This window comes from Manacus candei, unplaced genomic scaffold (genome assembly GCF_025592945.1).
Source record: "Manacus candei isolate 608988 ecotype Guabito, Panama unplaced genomic scaffold, ASM2559294v1 h1tg000007l, whole genome shotgun sequence".
In the NCBI taxonomy this organism is placed as follows: domain Eukaryota; kingdom Metazoa; phylum Chordata; class Aves; order Passeriformes; family Pipridae; genus Manacus; species Manacus candei.
In genome coordinates, this window is record NW_026138055.1 from 5,081,133 (window position 1) to 5,094,241 (window position 13,109).

Here is a 13,109-nt window from a genome sequence, read left to right on the forward strand (position 1 = left end):
CTGTTTATCGGGAGACTTACACAATGTGCAGTTTTTTGTTAAAACATTAAGGGAAAGATGAAACTCCCTTTTACATATTTATGGAATTTTCCATAATTCAATTTTGCTCAGTCAGTGTTTTCGTAAATTAAGTATTTTTTAAAATGAAATAGTTCAAAGGCGTTTGACTTACATATTATTAAAGAGGAAAATGTAGATGAACTAATTACTTCATAGAATAAGAGTAAAATTATACTGTGTTTGGTTTGGAGTTTTTGAATGAGAAATTTATATAGCAAAGCTGTAATCTATTTTGAATAAGTGTAGTCCTTTCAGTCCTAAAACTATCATGGTGTTCAAGTCTTACTCTTTTTTTAATGCATTTCCATTTTAAATAGTGTGTGTACGTAAAGCTGGTATTTTAGAAAGGAAGGTTGTGATGTCTGTACTCGTTAAGTTTTAGCTTTTTCTGAGAATCTCTTTTGCTCCTGTTAGTTCAGTGGAGATGGTATGGGTGTGAGTCACTAATGGTGAGGATACTGCAGGAATATAAGAGGATGGTTTGGGTAGCAAGATACTGGTGCCTGTGACTCCCATCTATTCCAGAATAGCAGTGTTTTTATCTTAATGCTTCTCCACTGGTGCTCCTAGAATACTTCTAATTGGTATTTCAGAAATAGTGCACGTTTCCAACACTTTGCTTACTGTAAATATCAACTCTTACATTTTCTGCAGTGTCTCACATGGGATTCTCTTTGCATGCAGAACCTTTGCCTGCAATTCTACCCCAAATAGCTTTTATTCCCTTCTGAATATGTAGTGTGAAACCTACATGTGCTCTCTTGGAAATGAAATACAAGTATTAAGTGCTGTTATTTCTTTGTTTACTCAGATGAGCAGCACTGTGGCCAGCCCAATGTCAACAGTTGTCTCTTCAAGCAGTGGAAGAAAATCGACCAGCTTTACTCCTGAATTGCAGAGTATGATGTGAGTAACCAGTCAGAATATCTGGTGATGTCTGCCTTGTGTATTCATCTTTCAGATGGTTTCTTGGAATGTGTAAATAAGGGTGATGAGGGGAAAAAAGAGCAGGTATTAGTCATGGAGCTGTTAGTATTTTACTTCTGATTTGTAAAACATTCAGAGGTGACTTGGATAAATAAAACCCACACCCTCTCCTGAAAGGAGAGAAAATGCTGCTGAGTAAAGAAATGCATTTTTAATGTAAACTATAGAAGTCTTTAGATACCTGTATTTCTCAGTCCTTCATCAAAGAAAACTAAGCTTCCTGTTGTCATATATACTTTTGCAAAGAAATATTTTGTATTAACATCTTTCAGTGCTAATACTGAGATGTAGACTGCTGAGATCATAATATTGCTGATGCAATTTTGATATGGAATGCTTGGGTTTTAGCAGACAGGAAGTAAAATTGTTAAAAAAATAGGTTATTCTTTTAAATGAACAATGGATTCTTAGAAACCCAGTTCCAGGCTGTGGCATTATATTTTTATTTTTAGTTTGTAACTTCTAAAGCCTTGCATACTGTTTAAACAGGTGGGTTTTGTCAGTCTTAAAGATACTAGCGTAATCAGAAGGATTCCTTAGAAGAAGTCTTTATCTTGACTGGTAATCTGCTACACTGGGCTGACTGCAAATCTTCATTTTGTAGAAAAGCAACAAGTTGATCAGACAGTTGGACCTGACATTACACAGCATTTTTCCCCTTTCTATGTCTATCCAAGACACTATGGGGATGGCAAGTAATGGTCTTGTTCCCATGTGGCTTCATGCTCTGATTTATCAAACACTTTAAAGAATATTTCAGCTTGAAACTAAGAGACATCTAACCAGCAAGGCTGCAGATGGGGAGCTGGGCTGCAGTGGCTCGTGTCTAAAGTGCACATTTAAAAAATGGATGATTGTGACTGTAATTATGGAGCGGAGGGAGAGGATCCACATTTGGCAGTTGCTGATGTCAGCGGCACTTTAAAGGGAGCTTTGCTTTATGAAATCTTGCAGAAGTGTCTTACAGGGCTTTTCCCTTTGTTCATTTGTCAGAGTTGAAAATGAAATGGAGAAAGTTAATCCCAGAGTACTGACACGTAAATCCATAGTTTCAAAGGATAGTCGTAATCATTGGCTCTTTTCACTAAAGTCTTGGCTCTGAAATACTGTCCAGAATGTTGTTTGGGATAGGATGAGGGGAAGAAGGATGAACTTAACCATGACTTTTAGACTACTGATATTTACTTGGAATGATCTTTACTTTTCAGTAATCTTACCAGTATTGAAAAACTGCTTTTTACTGTGTTGCTGTTTCTTATTTTTTTAATTTTTAATCAGTCATGTATAAATCAAAATAGTTACAGCATCCACATTCTAACCCATAGATCTATAACTGTTTTAATGACAGGGACAACTTATTTATTAAAATTACAGATATTTCCTGCATGTTACCATGATACCACCCTTTTGATCATTTTCCTTTAGGTCATGAATTGTTGAATCATCTATTAATTTACTTGCATGTGGCTTTTAATATATTACCTTGTGTGAGTTATCATTTTTAGGTAGTCTTATCTGAAATGTTCTACTCTCTTCCTTCCTGTTTCCATTATGTTAGAGCTGAAGATTAGGTGAGGAAGAATGTCAAAACTTTATTTTTATTTATAAGTATATGAATATTTTGTTGTGCCAGTTGCCTCCTTTACCCATAAAGAAGTTAAAGTATTTCAAAACTCCACAGATAATAATTTACCAACATAAAGATTGCATTTGGCTTTTTAACGTAGTAGAAATATTTAATACCTTAGTATTGCTGCATCATATTAGAACTGCTCTTTGCTTTTCCTTCTTTTTTACTTGTGAAGGAGTTCATTTAGGACCAGAAAGGTGTCTTAGGTCACTTCAGACTACATTAGCACTACCTTTTTTTTGTTTCAGTTATGGGCATGACAGTGTTAAATAAGAAAAATGGTAGATCTTCTCCAGGTCCTGTGCCAAGTCCCCCACCTGCCTTGCACTCACACTCAGCCTGTTCCTACTAGATCCCTCTGGTTTCTTGCTGCTGCTTTTAGGAGATACAGGATTTTAGGCAGGTAAAATGGTGGTGAGAACAACTCTGCCTTGCTTTTCATCACATGTAGATTCACCTTCACTGTTGTGTAGCAATTTCTGATCTGAGTTGCTAAGTGGGCAGTAGATACCTAAGGAGTTACTTGCCTCTCTGAAATTCCATGAAGAGTTCCCTTTTCAAAAACGAACATGCAATTTGTTTTCAGTTAAATGTCCTTAAGAGACTGTTGTCCAGTGGAGCATGGGATGCATTCTACTGGAGTATTTTTCAGTTTAATGTAAATGGGATACTGATTTTTTTTTTTCCTGTGTGTTGAATCATCTAAAGTAGATGAGTATGTTGTTACGAACCCAATGTTCTGCTGTATTGAGTTTTCTTCAGGTACGACAAGATCAATGGTCTCCTTCAAGAGAATTCTCTTTGGTTATTTTTCACATCTATTAAAGTGATCTACACTGAAAAATATAAGTGTTGTTCTTGGTGGAGAAAATAACTGTAACTGTGCTTAAAAGACAGAACAGCAGCCCAGAAGTTCAGAGTCGCAGCCCGTGCATCAATTTGGATCAGTGTCTGGGGAGCCTGGATTTTACTGAATTGTGGACTTCCTGATAAAGTATTTTGAAACTGCCTTCCCCGCCAGTGTACACATGATTCTGTCAGAACGTAGAAGTTATTGTTGGCCATAGAAATGGAAGGAATAGACATTTTCCTTTTGCTTCAGAACTGGTGCAGTTATCCTTTGAAAGCTGTGCAAACAGATCTGCTGTGCTTTAGAGTAACAGTTTTCAAAGCTTTATTAAACCAGCAGGAACTGAAGAAATTCCTTGACTGTGATGAAAACATTGAGAGTTACATTTTTATTGTTTGCTGGGGGGAAAAAAAAAGAGATTTTTGAAAATGATAAAGTGCCAGGGATGAACCGCGTAGAGAAAAAAAGACAACTGTTTCCTTTGGCCTGGGCCATAAAATGAAGTTGTGCCTTTAAAAGAACTTTCTATGCTCTGACAGAAGCTGACATTTTTTATAAACTACATGATTTAGGAAGTTACGGGTTCTCCCATTTAGGCAATTTATAACAAAGCCATGCTGGTGTCCTAAGATCGTGGGAGATAGTAAAGACTGGAGCATTACAGTGCAAGAAAGGTAACATCTTAAAGAAAAGAAAATAGAGGCTGTGTCTGCCTAGTTTATTATTGTGAAGTTGAGAAGGGTTACCTATTTCCCATTGATTGTCATCCCCGTGGATTGATCTGAAGAGTAACTTTGACTTGTCCTGCCTTTCTCAACAAAAACTTTTGCACAGCAAGAGGATGAACTTGTGAGAAATAAATCCTATAGAGACATTAAGTGCTAATCCAGAATGGCATGTCATAGTTTGTGTTGATTTTAAAAATGGGCTGTTGGATTTTAGGAATTTGAAAGGCAGAAGGAACACAGGAAACAGTATTTTTGAAGAAGAATATAGAATCCTGTTATAACCCAGTAGCAGGATATGTAAATCTGTGGATAAGAATCTCATGGTTGGAAGATGAGATCCTTGATTAGTTTATAATTTGCAGCACTGAAGTGCTGAGTCAGGGTTTGATTCCCTGGAGTGCTTAAATTTATGTGTAATGATAAGCTTGTGGTTGATCCTTTTTAAGGTGAGGAGGTTATTCATGTATTACATCTGTTAAATACACTACACCTGGTTTTGAACCACAGCATTATTAGGGAATGAGCTGAATCCTGTTGTAGAACTGTGTTTTTATGATAAACCCAGAAATGTTTTTATGATAAGCTCTGTAATGTTTTTCTGATTTAGTTAAGAAGGCAGGAAACGTATAGGAGTCTTGAAATCATAAAATACTGCAGAAAAACTCTCTTAAATTGTGTACAAGTTTTTCATTGTATACATAGATATTTTATTAATAAAATGGTTCTGTTTTTCCATTAAGAATATTTAAGATATGTACTTGGATTTGAAGAAATTTTTGTGTTTGTCAGGAAAACAGATCTTTGATGTCTAAATAGTACTGTGATGGTGCTTAATGTGCTGATTACCTTAAGAAGAATACTTCTTAGTCAGATTGTCACAGATCACCCAAACACATCAGTTTACAGTGCACCTTTTGCGTGGTTATATTTGGCTTTTAACTGTTAAGACCTTGGAATTACCTGATATTTATCTTGTACCAATTTAAAACAGCGAAGTGCCGTATAGATCTTGCTTTAACTTCCACATCCTTCATTTGTATTTGGATGTTTTATTATGCTACCACAGAATGTACAGCAGTAAGTGTTAATAATTAAAAAAAAAGCTTTCAGCACATCTAGTGCATTTTGCCAAGGTTTATTTTATAACTTTGTTTGGCTGATCTACAGCCTGTTTCCAAACTCACTGCTAATGTGAGGTGAGTTGTGCTTAAATTATAGTTCTACCCAGTAGATTCACAACCACGATGATTTCACATTAGCCACTAAAATTCATGATTTGGTAGAGATCATCTATTCTGTAATATAAGCACTACTTACAGAGTGAATTTCTGGAAACCCTGACAGTCTAAAGACTTGTGTTGAACAATTTGCTGATTTAAAGGGAAGTTTTTCCCCCTCAGTAAAATGTCTTGATTTCTCAAAGCTATTATAAGTATTTACAAAGATACTAATTACTGTGATCTGAAGGTAATTGACAAATTGTTTTTATTGATTCATTGTGGTTTTTTTCCCCTGAACACTCATATACAGAGGGAACAGAGACTGTACTCAAGATTAGTTTGTTATCAAAGGAATACTTTTAAAAATCATGTAAGATTTTCTGATGGCAAACATGTTTAAAACTGACATGAATCAAGCACTTAAGTTTCCTACACCCTACACTTGATCCTGTGGGTGAGCCAGTAATTTTATGACAGCTCAACATTTGTAGGATTGGGCTCCAGATTGATAAACTTCTGAATTCTATTGTATGAAGTACAAGTTGGTTAAACTTGCATATCAAAGAGAATGTTTTTTTTGTGTACTGCCTTTTTTGTGCCTCAGTGTCATTGGTAGTGGTAGGCTGTATTACCACAACAATGCAAGCTGGTAGAAAATGCTGTTAGCTTTAATTCAGAGCAAAATGAAAATACGTGAGGAACCTATTTATATTTAGCTGAAACCAACAGGTTGAAGCCCATCAGTGTGGATGCAGGAATGGGACACCAAAAATCTTCCTGAAGTTACTGGAATTCATTTGATGTGCAGGGAAGTGGCTATGGAGGATGCAGTTGTTGGAAGAAAACCTTAAATACCTGCTGGATTCTTTTCTGATATAAAAATTTTGTAAAAATCCATAATTCAGGTAAATGGGTGACCATATTTATCCTTCAGGCTTGTGGCAACATGAATCATCAACTTGATAATACATTACTTAAACTGAATCAAGGGGCTGAACTATATTCAACCACAATGCCCGGATTCTCTAGTAACATTGGGAATTAAGTGCATTAAAAGCTGCCTTTTTTTCTTCTTCTTTGTATGTCACTTGAATATATATATAATGTGAATCAAACTTAGATTCCCAATTAGCTCTTAAGGTAGGTTTCATACCAAAAATCAAAATTTTATGTTACAAGGTTATAAAGATAAACTTTGATGATGGAAGTAGTGGAAAAAAAAGGGTTTTAATTGGGTTTTTGTAAGGCTTTCTGGTTATCTATTATATTTGCAGTAGTTTGTATTAAAATAATAGTATAAATTGATGAAATACAAATTTAATTTTGCTGCTAATTGATTATGTCTTTCCAGAGAGTGAAATTGAGTTTGGGTGTTTATTCAGTTTTCTCCAGCTTGTAGTTTATACCCATCTCTGATATACTTCAGTGTTGTGTTACTGTGTGCAATAGAGATCTTAAAAAAATAAAAATCTTCATATTCCCTTTTTCTTTATGAATATATTCTAAATAATACTTTTTCCTTTTTTAACATCTAACAAATTATGGGAGAGACTTGGTAAGGATTGGGGCCAGTTCTTTTTAACTTTTCTTTCCTTAAGAGTCTTTGGACCTGTCTGCCTGACTCTTGGGATATTTACTGTGGTCTCTGCTACTAAGCATTTGAATGGTTCCTCAATATTGTCAGTAGTATTTTCCAGTTCAGAATGGGTAGTAAAGAGTGATTCTAGACCCTGATCACTCATGGAGTATCTAGATTGGACATATTTTATTTCAGATTTACAAACATTGTGTATAGGAAATACAATTCCATATAGTGGGATCTATACAATCTGCTCGGTGACAGTCTTAATTGTGTGTTGCAACCTTGTACCTTGTCAATCAAATAAATTATTTTATGGCTAATTATTTAGGATTTCTCTTCCATTCTGAGATGACAACAACCTAAGGAATAGCACTCTAAATCTTTGAATGTGAAGTGAAATTATCAGAAATATGATCTCTGAACTGATCCTTTCTCTCCTTGATGAGAATTTGGTGTATTTGGATAACTCCTGCTGACTTAAGCTGAATTACAATTTGTTCAGCACTGAATGCCCTGGGAGATCTCACTGATTTTTTTTTTTATTTTTTTTTTCCCCTAGCATTCGATGCTAAATTTGTTTTCAAACACAGAAATGTAAATTGTGTTTGATAGTAACAATACTTATGTGTTAAAAGTGTTTTCTTATCAGTTAGAAAATTCAGGGAACTTGTCACTTGCTACTGAAGAGATGCCCACCATATGTAAGAGTAAAGCAATGCTGTGATTCCTGCAGTGCTGTGCCAGTCTGACTTGTGTTTGTCAGTCTAGTTTTAAATATCAGAATAAGTATCACCCAAATACTTCAGTCAGGTTACATGCTAACTAAAAAAAATACACAGTATGCATTTCCTGATATTTGCAGGACATAATTTACTGTTGAATATTTTACCTGAAGTGTTTTATTATATTACTTAAGATATTTTTAAAATATATTCTCTGTCTGATTTCTAGATCTTGTCCAAAATCTTTCTTCCTAGCTGTTACAGTCAACAGCTATTTGGTTTTTAATAAACATCTAACTTTGTTATCCTAGTGTTCAAAACAGGAATTTTCTTATGTCTCTTTGTGACAGTGGATTTTGTTGCTAAGTCCAGCTTGCAGTTGTTAAACCATGCCCTTGATTATTTTGTGGTTTACCATTTTATTTTTCTGTTAGATGTATCAGTTTGACTCGCCCTTGTGAGGCAGATATAAGCATAAATGTGAGAGCTGCCATTCCCCTCATGCCAGGTTCCTCATGGGGTTTCCCCTCATGCCAGGCTCAGTTCTTCCCCAGGAAAAAGGGTTTTAGAGTTTTGGCTTTCATATGTCTTAGGTTTCATGGAATGCTGAGCACATGCAGACCCTGATTCTACTTGAAACAAGTAAATGATTATAGTGACTAGGAAGTTATGCTGAATAGACAGTCTAGATGATTGTTTTTAATAAAATGGTCCAGAATTTGTCTAGCATGCAACACAATGAGCCTGAATATTAATATTAATATAATCTTACATTAGTAATAATTTATTATATCTTACTGTATGATGAGGTATGGTAGTACTCTGTACACAACCCTGTTACCTTATGGCTTCTTTTGGCTGTATGCTTATCCCTCTCTGCTTTGAAGTTGATCAGTACAATCATCTGACTTTGGATGGTTCATTTGGAATGATGGTGGAAGAAAACATCAGTAATGACCTGGCTGAGGGAGTGCTTTGGTTAACCAGACTGTAATTTGGGACTGTCAAGAATTTCTCTATTCTGTCCCATACTTGTTTACCATATTTGAACCCAGAATTGTGCTGAGATTGCACTGTTCAAAAATAACCAGTTTAGCCTACTGAGCTGAAATCTCTCTCTGCAAACATACCCAGGGCACTTTCTCCCCCCTTTCCGTAGTGAAATGACAGCGGGGCAGTGGCAGCAGACGTGGTACGTGGTTATCAGATCACGTGTGGCTGTTTCTGTTCACCTCAAATGCATCAGGTGAGAGTGGTATGAGAGAGAAAACGAGGAGCAGAGCTAAGTTTTCCTTTTATAGGTAGGATGGAATACAGGAAGGACGTTCGTTAGAGAGAGAAATTACCAGAGCTTTTCCTGATGCGGATGTGGTATTTTTAAGCTTTTAAAGGCAGAGTCTCCTCTGTGCACAGCTCAACAGGATTTTGCTGAGGAGGCCTGAAAGGATTTGCACAACTGGTAATAAAAGATGTAAGAGCTGAAAATGGAGTGAGTTTCAAAGAAGCTATTTGGGCATTCATTTTCTAGACTTCCGTGTTTCCGTACTGCGTTTTAAGGTCTGGTTATTTTAGACCTCCCTTCTGTAACACCGCAGTTTCATTTTGCCCTTTAGTAGCAGAGTTCACTTGAAAGCCGGCCTGAACTTGACCTTATTAGTGTCAAACAGTCTGAAATACATTCATTTTATCTCTTGCTTCTCTTTCTTTGTTTTTGTTACAGAGTATCCTGACCCTACTTATGAAGGGGCAGGAGGCAATGGAGGATCTTAATTAACGTATGGAGTAGTACCCACACATAGAGCAAAGAAAATTGAGTGTCTGTACAGACTTATGAAGGAATGTTCCTGTAACTAATTTCCAAATTACACTCATACTCAAAGCCTGCAAGAGAAACACAAGAAGGATGTTTTTATGAGGGAAGACTGAAGAGATTAATCTGCCTAACAGTTTTTTCTATAAACAAAATTAACTGAAGTCAAGCATTAGTCTGGGTTTATGTGTATCTTGTGTTTCTGCTCAACTAGTACTTTATTTTTCTCTTGTCAGTTCAAAGTTAATATAGGTTTTGCAGTTCATTTGTGAAATCAGATTTGCTAAGTATGAGAACAGTTCCTCTAAGGTTACCATGTGCACAGTTCTACTGAGTGCTGAGTTGCACGCGGCTTCTGAAGCAGATCCTGTGTTTGAAATTTTGTTTTGAATTGAAATATTTTACAATATATGGTTCCAGGATTCTGAGCTTAGATTCCTGAAACTTTCTGGTTTTAGGTTTTGACAGGTTGCTTTAAAGTATCATCTAGTACCTAAGTAAAAGATTATAAAATTTGGAAATGATCTATCCTGCTTGAGTGAAGATGTACATATATTGTAACCAGATACTGTTTAAGCCATAAATTAGTATGTTGATTAAATTCAGCATTTTCTACTTTTTTTTTTATTTCCCCAGTGTAATAGATTGTAATACATTATTTCTAGCAGACTGAACCTGAAAATCCAGTTTAACTACAGCTATGACCATAACTGGCAGATGTCTGTTCTTAACTGCTGAAGTCTTTAAACTGCAGCTGCTGGCATCACACATTTAATTCAACACTACAGGTTGTGCATGTCAGCATGCAGTTTTGTTACAGACATTATTCATCCCTGCAGAACAGAAGAGAGGTGGACACTATAGCTATTAACGTCTTTTTCATTCTTCTGAAGTCATTCCATCCTGGGTAAATATTTCCAGTTGCATTAGAGAATTAATTGAAAACTTAAAGTTGGAATGTAAGTGACCAGAGTTAGAAGGAGAAGGAAACTGCAGATTGCAGGTGGCAAACTTGGAGCATCTTCCTTGTCTAGGTGCTATTTCTGGCTCATTCAGCTCTCTGCTCCATGGCTTTGGAGGGCAGCACTTGTATTATTTTTTTAATTATTATTTTTTAATTTTTTCCTAAAGCACAAAAACTGTATAATCCTTCCCAGGTTTTGTGGGACTGAAGCTGAAGTCTGGTCCGTGCTCTCATGGGAGGTGCACGATAGTCCTTAGTGGTCAGAGAAATGTGCTTGTTTTTCTCTGTCACTGCGAGTTCAACACAGTAATTTAGATTATGACGTTCTCCCTAAATTGGTCTGTAAGGTGATTAGTTTATCCCTGAATCCCAGAGTGGCTCTGGGACCTACAATGAACCAGCTAAATAATGATAGATGGAATAACTTCTCTTCCTGCATAGTTTCTAGCACTTTATAAATACAGGTGTATAAATGGCTTTATTGTACACTTAATTTTCATCAAGTTAATCTACTTACTCTTCCATTTGACTTTATTACATATATAATAGATTTAAATCTCACTGTCTCTTTATATTATGAAGCTGACTTTAAATCCCATAGACCAGTATTGGATCTTTTCATGTGTTTTTGTAGAGCCTTCTGTAATGATGCATGAAGGTGTTGCAGTGATTAGAAGGGGACCCACCCTCCCCTCCACGGCTCCTGTGGCTGGGAAATAACTGAACAGTGTTTCTTTTAGCTTGACTGTAGAAATGGTAAATAATAATTTTGCAGTTGTGATAAAACTGGATGGCAGAAATGGCAGTAAGACCAATGGCTAAGTGGGAAGTGGGTGGAGAAGGGTCAAGAAGGAGAATGGTCTGATGGCACGTGCTAGTTTATTATAAAAAATAACACTGGCCATTTCTTTAAGATGTTAGCAGTGATGAGCCTTTCCTAGCTTTAAAAATCACCACTACCAGGGATGTGTAGTTTGTGTTTAAAGCTTTATTCTTTCGCAGAAAATGCTGAGCAAATAACATTTTCTCTCCTGACTTGGTGGCTTTTTTCCTTCTTCAGTTTTCTAACAAAAAGCTCTAAGGACTGTATGGTGTTAAAAAGCAGCAGCTTCTGACCTAATGTACCCTTGTCTGAACGATAATGTTTCTTTGTCACTTATTTTTAGCTCAGATTGTTTTTCTCCCCTTTCCCCCAACATGATTTGTACAACCTTTAAAAAATTGAGTAGTTGTGGTTTTGAATCATCCTCCGCTTCTAGACTGAATGAGTATTTCTGAAGAGGCACAGGATTGCTTATGAGTGGGCCTTTTTCTTACTTAAAAAGGCAACAGCCATGACAGTCCTACCCCTGAAAAAAAGAAGGAAAGATGTAGACCCCTTGTAGACTGCATTGTGACCCTCGAGAGGACAGTGTGTTAAATACTTATTTAGTTTTGTCCCAGTGGTATATTGCTAGCAGATGTCCTTTGTTTTCCTTTTACTATGATTCAGAGCCATTTGGATAAAACATTTTGAGGGAGTGTATTTTGGTCCTGAAATAAAGCATGACTATCCATTTAGAAACTGCAGTAATACTTCATTATGGATCAGTCTATATTTGACTCCTTGTTTGGGTGTAAAGCCTTTAGTATATCTAGTACAGGTCTTAAGTACTGTTATTGTGCTCTTGGTGAAGCACAGCAAGATAACATGAACATGTGATGTGTAAATACTGATTACAAAAAGTCTTACAGTAATAAATTCCACAAAGTATAAATAAAGGTAACTGGCTTTATTATTATTTAGTGGGAGAAAACTAATTAATTTCATGGCAAGATATTTTTTTCTTATTAAAGTAGTTCATACTTTTGTATTAGAAAAGATCCCTGTTAATTTTACAAATAAGGTAGATCCCTTCTAAACCAACCTTGTAGTTTTAATTATTGTGTTGTTCTTATATGCTGAATTACTCACAGGAAATCAAGAACCTGAGGGGTCAGCTTGTGTTTTTTTTGTGCTCATATTCTCTGGGTTTTCATTTAAATGGATACACATACACACTCATTCCCACAATTGCCAGTATTTCTACACCAATTAAATAATAATAACATAGAATGAAATAATAGAAAAAAACAAGGTTAAAAGGGATGTCTGGAGGTCATTTGGTCCAGCCTACCAGATTCAGACCTTAGATCTGGTTGCTCCACAACTCTATGAGAAAAATGTGCTTCTATTTTATAGTCTACCTTGTTTAACTGCTATAGCCTACAGTAGTAAACTGCTTTTTCCAGTATAGCCAAGCTACTGTAATTACTCTGGAAATATTTTTAAATGTAGACTAGACCTTAATATTAAGCAGCATCAAAATTACTAAATAATATTAGATTTTGATTTTCTGGAAAGTCCCTTTCACTAGCCAAGTTGAAGAGAAAATACATAGTCGTTATGGAAGGTATGTAGCAATGTGGTTTAATATGTGACTCCATACCTATGGCTGCTTATTCTGCTGGGCTGCAAAGCTACTGCAAAGCTGTACTTTAAAATGTAGACATTGGAGTAATTCTGCATATTTCCCT

The 13,109-nt window shown here is 35.9% G+C and overlaps 1 protein-coding gene across 6 annotated transcripts in view; it reads left to right on the forward strand.

Moving 5' to 3' along the window:
- SUPT3H (SPT3 homolog, SAGA and STAGA complex component) overlaps positions 1 to 13,109 on the forward strand; it is a 276,110-nt gene that overhangs the window by 10,181 nt on the left and 252,820 nt on the right. For all 6 annotated transcript variants that reach the window (XM_051811711.1, XM_051811710.1, XM_051811715.1 and 3 more), the window contains exon 2: positions 872 to 966. In XM_051811711.1, the coding sequence (XP_051667671.1) occupies positions 872 to 966 (95 nt within the window). The remainder of the gene's footprint in view (positions 1 to 871; positions 967 to 13,109) is intronic.